The sequence below is a fragment of the Bactrocera tryoni genome, chromosome 1 (assembly GCF_016617805.1).
Source record: "Bactrocera tryoni isolate S06 chromosome 1, CSIRO_BtryS06_freeze2, whole genome shotgun sequence".
Taxonomy (NCBI): domain Eukaryota; kingdom Metazoa; phylum Arthropoda; class Insecta; order Diptera; family Tephritidae; genus Bactrocera; species Bactrocera tryoni.
The window spans coordinates 47,804,702-47,817,041 of NC_052499.1; the positions used below are offsets into that span (position 1 = coordinate 47,804,702).

A 12,340-nucleotide genomic window follows, 5' to 3' on the forward strand; every position below is an offset into this window, starting at 1 on the left:
CATAGCTGCAAGCTTCACGCTGCTGCTGTTCGTTTTGTTGTTGTAACATATCAAATATCACTGTGTTAATTGCAAAGCTATGCACTAAACACACATGCGTGCACACGCATATTTACTTAAATCCCGTTATGCATTATTAATGCAAATTAAGCGCGATTTCGATGTTCAGTTTGTGGTTGCGACGCCAAAGAGATTTTCAGCGATTTTTCCCACAGATTTTTTTAATGCGCACAATTTTGGCAATTTTTTTCGTGGAACTTTTTTTCGACGATTTTTTTGTGTGAAGCAAGTAATAGATATTCGCTTTTATTTGTATTTTTATGCCCTGCACGGTGTAGCGAAGGAAATTCCGCAAACCCTATGAAATGAAAATTAATTTTGAGATATGAAATTTTACGAAGATCCTTTTCTCTCCAAGAAGCTGCTCATGTGCAGGAATCGGCGCCAATTGGCGATTCCAAGTGTAGTCAGATCCTTTCCAACAGAGTTAAGCTCTTCCTTTTTCTCTGCTTCCCCTGGCGGGGACTGCTTCGAATACTCTCAGAGTTTGAGTGGTCGTCTTATCAGATTTTGTCATCGTTCATGCCCATGTACCACATAGCGGGACGGGGATAATGAGTGACTTGTAGGTAGGAGTGCAGCCCTGTTGTCTTTCGGACTCAATTCGCGCTGGCTGTGGCATTTTGATGCACTATTCGTAGACCTTTTATATTTGCTATTACGTTTCACCTTCTCCTTTAAACCATTTTGAGGTTTCGATGAAGCTACTTATGTCTGATATGCTTTTTGTAGACATCCATACAAGGTTTGGTGCTTGATGGATTCCAAGTGTTCTGTGTCGGATCTGTGATAGGGCTGGGCATTCACAAAGAAAATAGAAAATTGTTTCCTTGTTCCCTGTTATTTCGCAGTCTCGACAGATGTTCTTGCAGGGCGTACCCATTTTGAACTCATGTTCTCCAAATGGCCTGTGTCCTGCTATGGTAGCTGTTACTCTGTAGATATTATAATATAATATAAACATTTTCCTAGACCAATTTAGTAAGTCGTTAGTTCTTTTCTTGTCATATGTTTGCCATAATTGTTTAATTATATTACATTTAGTTATGTTTTTCCATCTATTATTTGCAACTTGTTGAAATTGTCTATTGATCTCTCTTTTGATAGATCCTAGCGGACTTGGTATTAGCTCTGCCTCGGCTTCGTTAAGGAAAGCTCCTGCCGTTACCAACTCGTCTGTTTTTTCGTTGCCAAAAATGTTCCTGTAGCCGATAACCCAGATCAAGTCTAGGTGGAGCTTGTCTTTTATTGAGCTCAGTGCTTTCTTGCAATTGTGGACTAAACTGGAATTTGTCATGGGCGAATACAAAGCCAGAATCGTCGCCTGGCTATCTATAAATATTGCTGCTTTAGAGCTTCGCAGGCCTTTTCTATGCCCAGTACTTCCGTTTGGAAGATGCTAGCCGAATTCGGTAGACGGATTGAGAGAGAAATGTAGAGATCATCGGAAAATATTCCCTTGCCTACTCCCCAGTTCATTTTGGACCCGTCGGTATAGAATGAGATGGTCTCTTCCTCCCCTATTGAGCCTCTTCTTCATTCTCGTCTAGAGTGTATCCTCACCTGGAAGTGTTTATGGAAATCCAGCATTGGGATAATGTAGTCTGATTTATTAACATTGAGTTGGTTAAGGATATCACTATGTCCATAGTTCTGCTGATTCCGACCATCCAATTCTTTTATTTTTATTGCAGAACATGCTGCTATTTTGTGAATAAAGATGCAAGACTTGTAGAGTTTGGTTTTTGTTCGTCGAGAGAGGACTGTACTTCTCAATTTCCTACTCAGTCCGAAGTAGCATCTATTGGCAAAAGTTATCCTGCGTTGGATTTCAAGGCTAACATTGCTGTTAGTGTTAATGCTGGTTCCAGGATGGACGAAGTTATCTACGACTTCGAAGTTATGACTGTCAGCAGCGGCGCGGGACGACTGTTCGTTTGATGACAGGAGATATGTTGTCTTGCCCTCGTTCACTACCAGACCCATTTTCTTCTTTTCCTTATCCAGTCTGGAGAAAGCGTATGCCAGCAGCAGTCGCACGATAGGGAGTCGCCTTGTCTGAACCCTCGTTTGGTATCGAACGGCTCGAAGAAGTCTTTCCCGATCCTGACGAAGCTTTTGGTATTGTGCAACGTCAATTTACACATCCGTATTAGTTTTTCGGGGATACCAAATTCAGACATCGCATTCAGACATCGCATCCAGACATCGCAGCTTCCTTTGGTGCTGTCGTGCAGCTTTGAAATCGACGAAGAGGTGGTGCGTGTCGATTTTCTTTTCTCGGGTGTTTTCCAAGATTTGGCGCATTGTGAATATCTATTCTGTTGTTGATTTTCTAGGCCTAAAGCCCACACTGATAAGGTCCAATCAGTTTGTTGACAATGGACTTAAATATTTCACACATTACGCTCGATAGAACCTTATATACGATGTTTAAGAGACTTATCCCACGGTAGTTGGCGCAGATTGTGGGGTTTCCCTCTTTGTGGATTGGGCAGAGCGCACTAAAATTTCAATCGTCCGGCATACTTTCGTCCAACCATATTCTACAAAGAAGATCTTGCATGTTTCTTATCAGTTCTTCGCCGCCGTATTTGAATAGCTCGGCCGGCAATCAATAGACCACCACCGCTTTGTGTTTCTTCAAACAAGGGCGCGTATGCTTCATCGTCATCGATTGAGGAATTGGGTTCACCAACTCCTCTTGTCATGCTTTCTGTGCCATTCAGCAGGCTGAAAAAGTGCTCCCTCTATAATTTCAGTATGCTCTGGGCATCAATCACTATATAACCTCTGGGGTGATCTGCCACTGTTAGTCCGTGCATCTTTTCGTAAAACTCCTGTCGGCCAGCTTGTCAAGCTCTTCATACTAACGCATTTCGGTCTCTCTTTGTTTTTTTTTTTTTTGTTAGCAAATGCGTCTCGCTTCCTTCTTCAACATGCCATGTCATACAAACTGTACGATCAAAATCCAAACCATTTCATTAAATTATTCAGATCGGACAATTATAGCATATACAAGTACATAACTGTCATACAAATCGACCGATGAAAATCAAAACAACCCTTTCATGCTGTACGAAGTGCACCTGTGAAGGGCATTATAGTTTCGGTGCAGCCGAAGTTAACGTTTTTTTCTTGTTTTTTGTTTTATTTGTTTTTAAACTACTTTTTCGAAATCGACACTCTGTTTTTGTTGGCGCTTGTTAGAAAAATGTAAAAGCGAAAGCATAAAGAAACGCTTAATAGGTTTTTAATATCATAATTGCTGTACATAACTTCATACATATGTTTGACCGTATAAGAATCACTTAATTTATGCATTTTAATGCAAGCGTTTTTTATTTTTTCACGCTACTGTATTATGCATGTGCTTTTCACACTAATGCGGCGGAAGTTAGAAAAAATCACATGAAGTGTCCACAGACAATCACACATACTTGTGTGGATAAAAAATTAAGCAAAATTATTTAACGGTATTTTTTCGGATTTCCCAAAGTGTTAAATGCTATTTTTATTAACGAAAATTCCATTTGTGTTTGAGCGCGCCAGCGCTTAACGCATATTTTCATTAAGTAATGGATTATATTTGTAGCTCAAAAATTCGTTTGTCACTCGAAATAAAAATAAATAAATGCAAAAATATGCGCAAAATATTTTCATAAAGACCTTTTTTCCTAAAATCGCAAAAACTGTATCAAAATCATTTTGAAAAAATACTAAAAAAAAAATTTTTTTTATTGAAAAATTAGTATTATTAACGGTGTGTTGTTGTGTAATTAGTAAATTGTGTGCGCATAAATATTTATCCATTAAACCATTGCTTCTAAAGGCACTATTACGATACTTGTGGCGCCGCGATTTGAGGGTGTAAACGGAAAGAGGAGGTAATGTATTTCCGCACAATTTATGATTTTCATTCAAATAACAAATATAAAAGCTTTTTAGATGATTTTTTATTTGTTAGAAACTTTTTAGCTATTTTTGAAACACTATTTATGATCGAGCTTAGATGTTGAAATCGACGTCATCTAACGATGGCAGAAAGAAACGGAATGGAGGCAACAGTTATAGCAGCTGAATTGTTCAAAAAAGACTCGTTTCTTACATCTAATCTAGAAAAGTATAAATTCTCACCAAGAAACTTGAGCTATTCGTCTGATATTGTTGTAGTTGTCGGAAGAAAAGTGCCCAAGCAGCCACTTAGCAGTAGGTCCAGGAAAGCGGCTGTTTTGATGGGATCGGTCGGACCAAAGAAATGTTAAGGATGGACCAAAGAGGTAGTTAGTGCCATGAGTTGACTCTTTATTAAGCACGACATATGTTTGAAATATAAGGGTCCATTCTGGATAAGTTAGTGTTTAATCTACTACACTGTTCAGAACGAAGTTACGAAAGAGTCATCTTGGTTGCATACGGCAACTTGAGTTTACGATCTGCGATGGGTGGTGTTACGACTTCAAGGTCGACATTCTCTAGGTGAGGGTCAATGAAAGTGACTCTTTTTTACTCTGTGAAATGCATACAGTCTGCAGTTAATTACGTCCGTAATTACGACAGTTCTGCAGTTCGTCGACGTACTGTAGGAAAGTTCTACGATCTGCGATGGGTGGTGTTACGACTTCAAGGTCGACATTCTCTAGGTGAGAGTCAATGAAAGTGACTCCGTTTTACTCTGTGAATGGCATACAGTACACGTCTGTAGTTAATTACGTTCGTAATTACGACAGTTCTGCAGTTTGTCGACGTACTGTAGGAAAGTTCTCTTGAAGTTCATAGGAGGCGATTCCGCTTCAAGTAGATGGCTACAAGGACGATTCCTAGGAAATATCCCAACAGAAACTGTTTTGGAGCTCGTTAAGTTCCCTTACCGAAAACATGCGGACTTCGCTATATAGATGTTTAAAGGGACATCAAAAGACTTCCCGTAACAATTCGGAATGCGGTGTGCTGACATGTCTGCATCTTCTTCAGCTGCGTCCTACTTCAAGCAGACGACCATAATTGAGCTAGCTGTGGTGTCTTTTGATTGCCTTGAACGTGGCCAGCAACGTTTCTTTGTCCTTGCCCCAGGTGCTGTCGGCTAACTACTAAGGGATCTTATTGAGGCTCTGTACTTTGGTAATGATAGCTGTCGTACGTGAAGTGGAAGAATAAAATCGATTGAAATACCCGACGTCAATAGCATGCAATTAATTATCTGTATAACAGGTCCTTTTGGTCAGAGACTTTCAAGATTTAAGAAGTAAACAGTAGTGCGAAGAGGACCCCACCCTGCTACCCGTCTGTTTAGTTATTATTAGTTTAGAATCTTTGACCTCGAAAAATGGATGATTGACGAACGCTCAGTTAATTCATGGTATATGCCTTCGGCCCTGGAGGAAGCGTGGATTCTTCAAAATCTACTAATAGCATTGATTGACAGTGTCAAACAAGTTGAGTCCTTGGTGAAGTACTTTACTCCCGTCGAGCCTAGGTGCTTGAGCATCCACATGTTCGTCATTGTCCACTAGGTGGCATTTTAACAAACCTGCAGTTTCACATCTGCATATCTGTCATAGATAAAAAGAAGCCTTGGACCCGTGCTTGAAAGAATAAGAATGAGAAATACGACGAAAAGACAGACAGTCAATTCAGAATCAATAATTCGTTCTCATGACAGTCGGCTCCACAGCATTTCTACAACTTACTTCAGGCATGCTTTTTGCCGCTAAAACAACAACAACGGAATCAGTACTTCGTTCCTACTACAGTCGAGTCGGTGTAGATAGATATTATTAGTGAGGTATTGCACCGCGACCTAGGGTCTATTGTGCCCTCTGTTATATCACATGTATTCACCAAGTTCCAGCAGCCTGAATAGTTCCAGGAGCTTGCTGTATATGGTATATGGAACCCAGGGCCTTAAGCCTTTTGATGCAAATTGCTGTACAATCCAGAATTAGGTGTGCTGGTGTTTCCTGTTCCAGGTCGCAGAACCGGCAGTTAGCGCAGGAGTATGCCCATGTTGTACAAGTACTTTCTGAGCTTGCAGTGCCCTGTGTAGAGCGCGACGAGGAGGCGGAATTTGTCACGGGGGAGGTTAATTAGTTCTTTGAAACAGGAGAGGTTGTACCCCCCTAGAAGCAGCTTGGCAAGGCGCATGCCTGCTGAGAGTGCTGTTCTCTCCGTTTTCTCTTTTGTGCGGAGCAGCTCCTTAAGAGTGCGGGATCCCACCGAGAAGCATGGTTCTGGTCACATCATTTTGGAAGCTGCCGCAGAGTGGGCTAGTTCGTCGGCCCTCTCGTTTCCCGGATTAGATGCACCCGGTTGCACAAAGATAGGCGGTTCAGCCTTTCTATGCATTCCTCTACTAAAAGCGATTTGATCTCATGTGCCGCTTGACTATCGCTGAGAATGGCGATGCGCTGGTTGCGATAGTTGCGGTGGAGGTTAATTTCTACACACTGACTTATGGCAAAAACACCAGCCTGAAAGATACTTGGGAAGCGTCCCATCGGTGTGGACAGCTTGGTACGCGGTACCGGTGTTTTTGAACCATCAGTGTACTACTGGATGGTACTGTCTTCCAGCAGCATTTCAAGCATGGAATCATTCCACTCCGTCTTGTTGCCTAAACCAACTCTAAAGTTCTTTATGAAATTGATCCTCTTCGTAGCGCCGTCCCTTGGGAGAAGGGCTAGCGGTGTGCTTTCCGCTATTGCTTTCATTTGTTGAGACGACATTAGCTTCCCTCTTCCGCAACCCTCAGCTGACATTAGCAGCATGGTATGTTTTGCTACCTGTTTGATCACCAGATTCAGCAGTGTGAGCTTCAATATAACTTCCAGTGCCACCGTGGGGCATGTGCGCATTGCCCCTGAAGCACAGGCAAGCCTTTACAGTTTTGATAGTCTCCGGCCCACCGAAGAGTGCCCTGCCTTGGCGGCCTAGGCAACCGTTCCATAGGTGACAATTGGCTTTACAATCATGGTATACAGCCATCTAATGATACTTGGGATCCCCAGGATCTGCCGGCCATGCGTCATCATATCATGAGTGCTTTTGTTGCTTTGTTCAGCGCTAAGTCCAAATACCTACTCCACCGTAAGGATGAGACTAAAGTGAGGCCAAAGAATTTGACCTCTTTCGACATATCCACCTACCTGCCTCCAACTGTTAGGGGCCTCAAACCCGGAAGAGATATACGCTTAGTAAAAGCGATCACGGTAGTTTTTGCCGGGTTAATATTTAGCCCTACCGTGTTGCACCATCCCTTTGCTAGATCGGTGTAACCGGAACGGAGCCGGACTTTTATTTAATTGGGCAACTCGAACACTCGAAAGTATAAATATTTTTTTTAGTTTCACCTCTATTAGTGAAACACCAACACCCAAATATAATTTATTTCACTTAGAACGTTTTCATTAAAAACAAGCACCTCCCCATTTTATTTAAACCTCAGGGTGTGTGTGGGTATGTGTGTATGGGTATGTGTGAGTACTACTAACACTTACCAAATGCCTTGCTTAGTCCATGTTTGGCCATCAAACTCTTATTGCGCGAATTTTCAATTAGACTGATGCAGTTTTGCGCAGAGCAGCGACGTTTCACCGCGCACTCGACGCCAATATTTGCCATGAAAGCCTACAAAACAACCAAAAAACAAACAACATTTAAAAAAAAATAAAACAGTGAAATACTCGAAAAGAGCTGTGGGAAAAAATGCGAGGAGTCAAATGCAATTATAAAAGATGCACCGCGTGTGTAAAGGGTAAAAAATATGTCGCCAAAGCAGCCGCGCTCATCCATAGTAACTAAGGGAAATGTACATAGCGAGATTTATTTTTCAGTTTTTTTCTAATTGTTTGCGTTTTATTTGCTGTCTGAAGTACTATCGTGAAAGGCAGCGGAGTATGAGTATACATTTTGTGAAAATAACGTTGCAAGTCATCAGCCAGATCACAACAGAGCAGTTTTTTTCTTTATTATCGTGGAGATGGTATTTGACTCTTGACGCCTGACTGCTCAAGATATTTGAGTTAACGTAACCCTATTTTTAAAAATTCAACGTAACCCGAGTGAAACCATATTTTTATCGGGTAATAGAATAACAACTCGACAGCATTTCCCAATTTTCCAAAAGTACTTTGAACTATCAAGCATTTTTAGATATCCCACAATTGCAAATTTGATCAATGTTAGCATGTGACAGCGAAGAGTTTAGTACAAATCCAAATCTATAGAAATTTTACTATACACCACTTAAGTTTTAGTTAGGCATACCTCAAACAGTTTACAGGATTCACTGTCCGTCAAACCCATTTGCAAATATTTTCCAAAATTTTTCACAAATTCACATAACGTCTCGCAAAGCTGCGTCTCCTTACGTTGAGCGATGGTTTGTAAGCAGGGCAATAAACGTACAGCATACCATTTAATATTACGTTCTCTTATTTGCGGGGCATAGTAAGCAAATAAGTTCAAACAGATGCGCAACGAGCTGAAATGTAAAGAAGCAAAACCGCCAATAAGCTTATTTAATTTTATGGTGATAAGAAATGCACAAACCGTTGGTTGCCATTGCGCTTTATTTCGCCGTATAAATCCATTAGTATGCGACTGACACGTGTTTTTTCCAGTGCACGAAATATGCGATTCAGATTTTCCTCCGCATTCATGCGCACCACAGGATCCAGATCCTCACAAAACAGCAGCAACACGGTAGTCGCCGTATTAATGTGGGTGGCATAGTTTATGTGGCCCGCCAACCCCGGCGACATAATGCACTCGGAAATATGTTGGAAGTACGTAATCTTCTCTTTTTGACTAAAATGATGTTAAACTGGTTAAATTGTTGGCAAGTGCATTTTATTGCATGAAACTCACCTGCATTCCGTATTGCGTAGCTGCTCAACATAGGATGTGAACTGATTCAAAATAGATTTGTCCATATTAATATTTTGCTATTAATACGAACAAAAGCTGCAAGTTTAAACGTTTAGTAACTAGTTGGTTGGCATTTCTCTACGCTTTAGATAAATTATTTTGCAAATTTACACAAAATTACACAGAAATATTAAGTGAGTAATCTGATAATTGTTGCACACCTTTTCGTATTTTTAAACAACTTTCGCTTTGATCCGGTGGTTCGTGGTGATGCCATGTGACGAGAATTTGCTGATAAACATTAGAAGCTATAAAAAAATGTTGGAAAAAGGGATGAGAATTTTAATTCTGCGTATATATAAAGCAAAAATACATTTAAGTTATAAATTCTAGTATAATAAAAATTATAATTACCTCGTATTAACATAACTTTCGCAAAGTAAACGTAATTGGTGCTTGCAATAAGCAACTGTGGTAATATTTTGAGGAATTTTGCAGTTGCAGGATTTTCAGACAGCTGATTGGAATGAAACAGTAATGAAATACATAAACAACAACAGCTGCTATGAGAAAAAACACAAATAAGAAACAGCGGATTCACTGTAAAATAGTTTTTGTTTTAAAGATGTAATTGTTGTGTTTCAATTTATAGTTATATTAGTTTATAGCGGTGGATAAATATTATTAACATACAAAGAAGAGTCTAAATTTTAATGAATAAAATATGTTCTCAGACGTTAATTATTATTCAAATGGTGCTAAATTCCTTACACCTCAGCAAGTAAGTATCAAGCATAGTTGGATAGATTTTCAAGATTGAAATTACTGAAAGTCATTTCAGATTAAAAACGCCAACAAAGCTTTTGAAATTTATTTACCTATGTAATCTTCCTAAGGAAAGTGTCAACTTGATAGCCTGCGCTCCTTCACCCCGTAAATGATTGGGACGGACTAAAGTACAGAACAGCAGCAAAATCCTCAAGTCGTTAGCCGGCAGCTCAGATGGACAAGCATTGTTGGCAATATGCTAGGTAATCGGGTGGCCGGTCATCAACTATTTAGCACTGTAGTTCGTAAACATAGTGTTGCAGTTGTCAGCTTTAAGCCGCCTCCCAGGAGCACTAAGAGGTCATCTCTTGATGTACTCAACCAGATTACTAACTTCAGTCACGCATTGACCGGCATGGCTCCATAGTGAAGCCATTTATACCTTCATCGACTTCCTCCCACTGAATAGCGTTCTTAGAGTTACATCTGAAAGTAGATAGAATTGAACACATTTTATACATGTTACTATATTACCAATATTTATTTGGAACAGATATCAATTCGTGTCAAAGCTGTGCATCATCAATTTAATATAATTCACTTAAATGTGTGTCCCAATTGGCAATAACAATTTAACCTGCTGAAACACTGGAGGAGGTGTCGTTAGTGAGGCCACCGAGCTTGTTGAAATTCAAGTCGAGTGCGTGCAAACTAAAGAGCCTTCTCATAAACCCATCCTAACGCGGATTGGGTACCCGTTACAACAGCAACAACCTCCTCATGGAGCACGCAATGACTCTATCTGGTATTCCAAAGGATAAAACTGGTCTATGAATGGATTTTTACACTAACGGATTAACTTAACCAATGGAGAATACTGCCCAGTGAATAAGCATATAAAGAAATGTGTTGGTCTGGAAATGAAATGATCAATTTAAGCTTCTTAACGCATATAATATGTGTAATCATGTATTTTCTTAAAACTATATCTATTTATAAATTGTATTTTGTTATTGAAATTTCTTTTTTATGATTTTTATATTTTTTACGCTTTTTGTTCGACATTTCTTGAGTGTACGTTCTGTATTGTCTTCAATTACTACAATAATTATCATTCTAACTAGGCGATAATTGCATAATCAGCCTTATTTAGCAAACAATAATCTGTTGAAGTACTATATTCAGGAATACAAAAGTATTTATAAAATCTACATATACACGTTTGTAGATACCATTCAAAATCAATCACTTGTTTCTATTCGTGAAGTAATCACACGCCAATTAATGAGTGTGCAATTGGTGTAATTACTTTCAAATATACTTATTTATGATAATTATTTATAAATACATATATTTCTTTAATTGCTGTAATAAAAACCTTATAGAATGATAATTTATTTTTAAGGTTTAGACAGCCTAGAACCTTCAAAAAGGCTCAACTCTAGTGGTTTATTCTTGGAAAAAAGAAAAATTAGATTTTTGGTCCTATAGGCTTGATTAAACATGTATTCCATAAAAAAATTTGCTGAGATTTCGTAGCGGCTATGAGGCCATTCCTAAAATATTTTTTTTTTCAAAAGTGCCTGGTGGAGCGAAGATGTTTCTAGGGACTCGCGTTATCTGGCACAAAAGCAAACGAAACCTTAATTCACAATGAATTTTTTAGTAAAGTATATGCTGGCGTAATTGACAGAATATCAATTTTTCTTCAAATGTTTTCACTATAAAACATGTTTTAGTAAAAGTTATAGAAAAAGCAAATTGCAATAACAAAAAAAATCCAAAAATAAGATATAACGCTGAATTAAAGTTAAAATTTCAAACGGATACTTGCGATAGTCACCGCGCACCATCGCGTTCTGAACTGAAAGTTGTTTTACGTCCTGAGCGTGGCTGAATTTAACGCTATAATAGCATATTAGGAAGATTTGCTTTTTTTTACAAATTTAATCATGTATTTTGAAAATCCTAGAAGAATCCTAATCTAATCGGCGAATGGGTATAAAATGAATCATCAAATAGATATGAAGTATCTGGGTAAAATAACCTTGGTCTACACTTGAGCTGCTATCCATACCGTTATTCACTCAGAATTGTTACGATATCATTACATTACGTTACGATATCATTATGTACTGTTAAGCAAAGTGTAAATATAATCACAATTTTCCGATACCATCATTCCTCAAAATCACATTCTCACAGCTATTGCGTATTCTCCTCACGATTTGTCTCTCTATGCACGTTTGTGGAATATAAATATTTATTTTATAATAAAAAACAAGACCTTCACACAAACTTTTATATGATACATATATGAATATATAATATACATATGTATATATTATACAAAGCTACAATATTCTCAATTGATAAAATTTATATTGATCAATTTTTCAAAATTCGACTTATTTTCGGAGATACAGCCGATTTTGTGACGTGGCGTTCGTGTTCACTAGAATTGTCTCCTAAACTTTAAACGCGTTTTTCTCAAAACTGACTTTTTCAGAACGATACCCACGATTTCTCAGGTTCTACTGGACCGATTTACTTGAAATTTTTATAGAGTCTTCTTTATAGGCTTGTCTATGGTTGGAACTAGCCCCATCCCTAAATTTTTATTTTTATTATTTTTAAAAAATTC

At 38.7% G+C, this 12,340-nt stretch overlaps 1 protein-coding gene and 1 long non-coding RNA gene across 3 annotated transcripts in view; one reads left to right on the forward strand and one right to left on the reverse strand.

Annotated features, from left to right (window-relative positions):
- Window positions 1-9,135, reverse strand: part of LOC120772331 — a 93,554-nt gene extending 84,419 nt beyond the window's left edge. For both annotated transcript variants that reach the window (XM_040100885.1, XM_040100877.1), the window contains exons 1-4: window positions 8,929-9,135; window positions 8,611-8,868; window positions 8,326-8,542; window positions 7,557-7,686 (exon numbers count right to left, since the gene is read on the reverse strand). In XM_040100885.1, the coding sequence (XP_039956819.1) occupies window positions 7,557-7,686; window positions 8,326-8,542; window positions 8,611-8,868; window positions 8,929-8,993 (670 nt within the window). In that variant the 5' untranslated portion in view covers window positions 8,994-9,135. The remainder of the gene's footprint in view (window positions 1-7,556; window positions 7,687-8,325; window positions 8,543-8,610; window positions 8,869-8,928) is intronic.
- A 368-nt stretch (window positions 9,136-9,503) lies between these two features.
- Window positions 9,504-11,041, forward strand: LOC120772366. The gene is made up of 3 exons (XR_005705056.1): window positions 9,504-9,709; window positions 9,770-10,188; window positions 10,250-11,041. It is a non-coding gene; the product is annotated as an uncharacterized LOC120772366 (long non-coding RNA).
- Window positions 11,042-12,340: the final 1,299 nt, after the last annotated feature.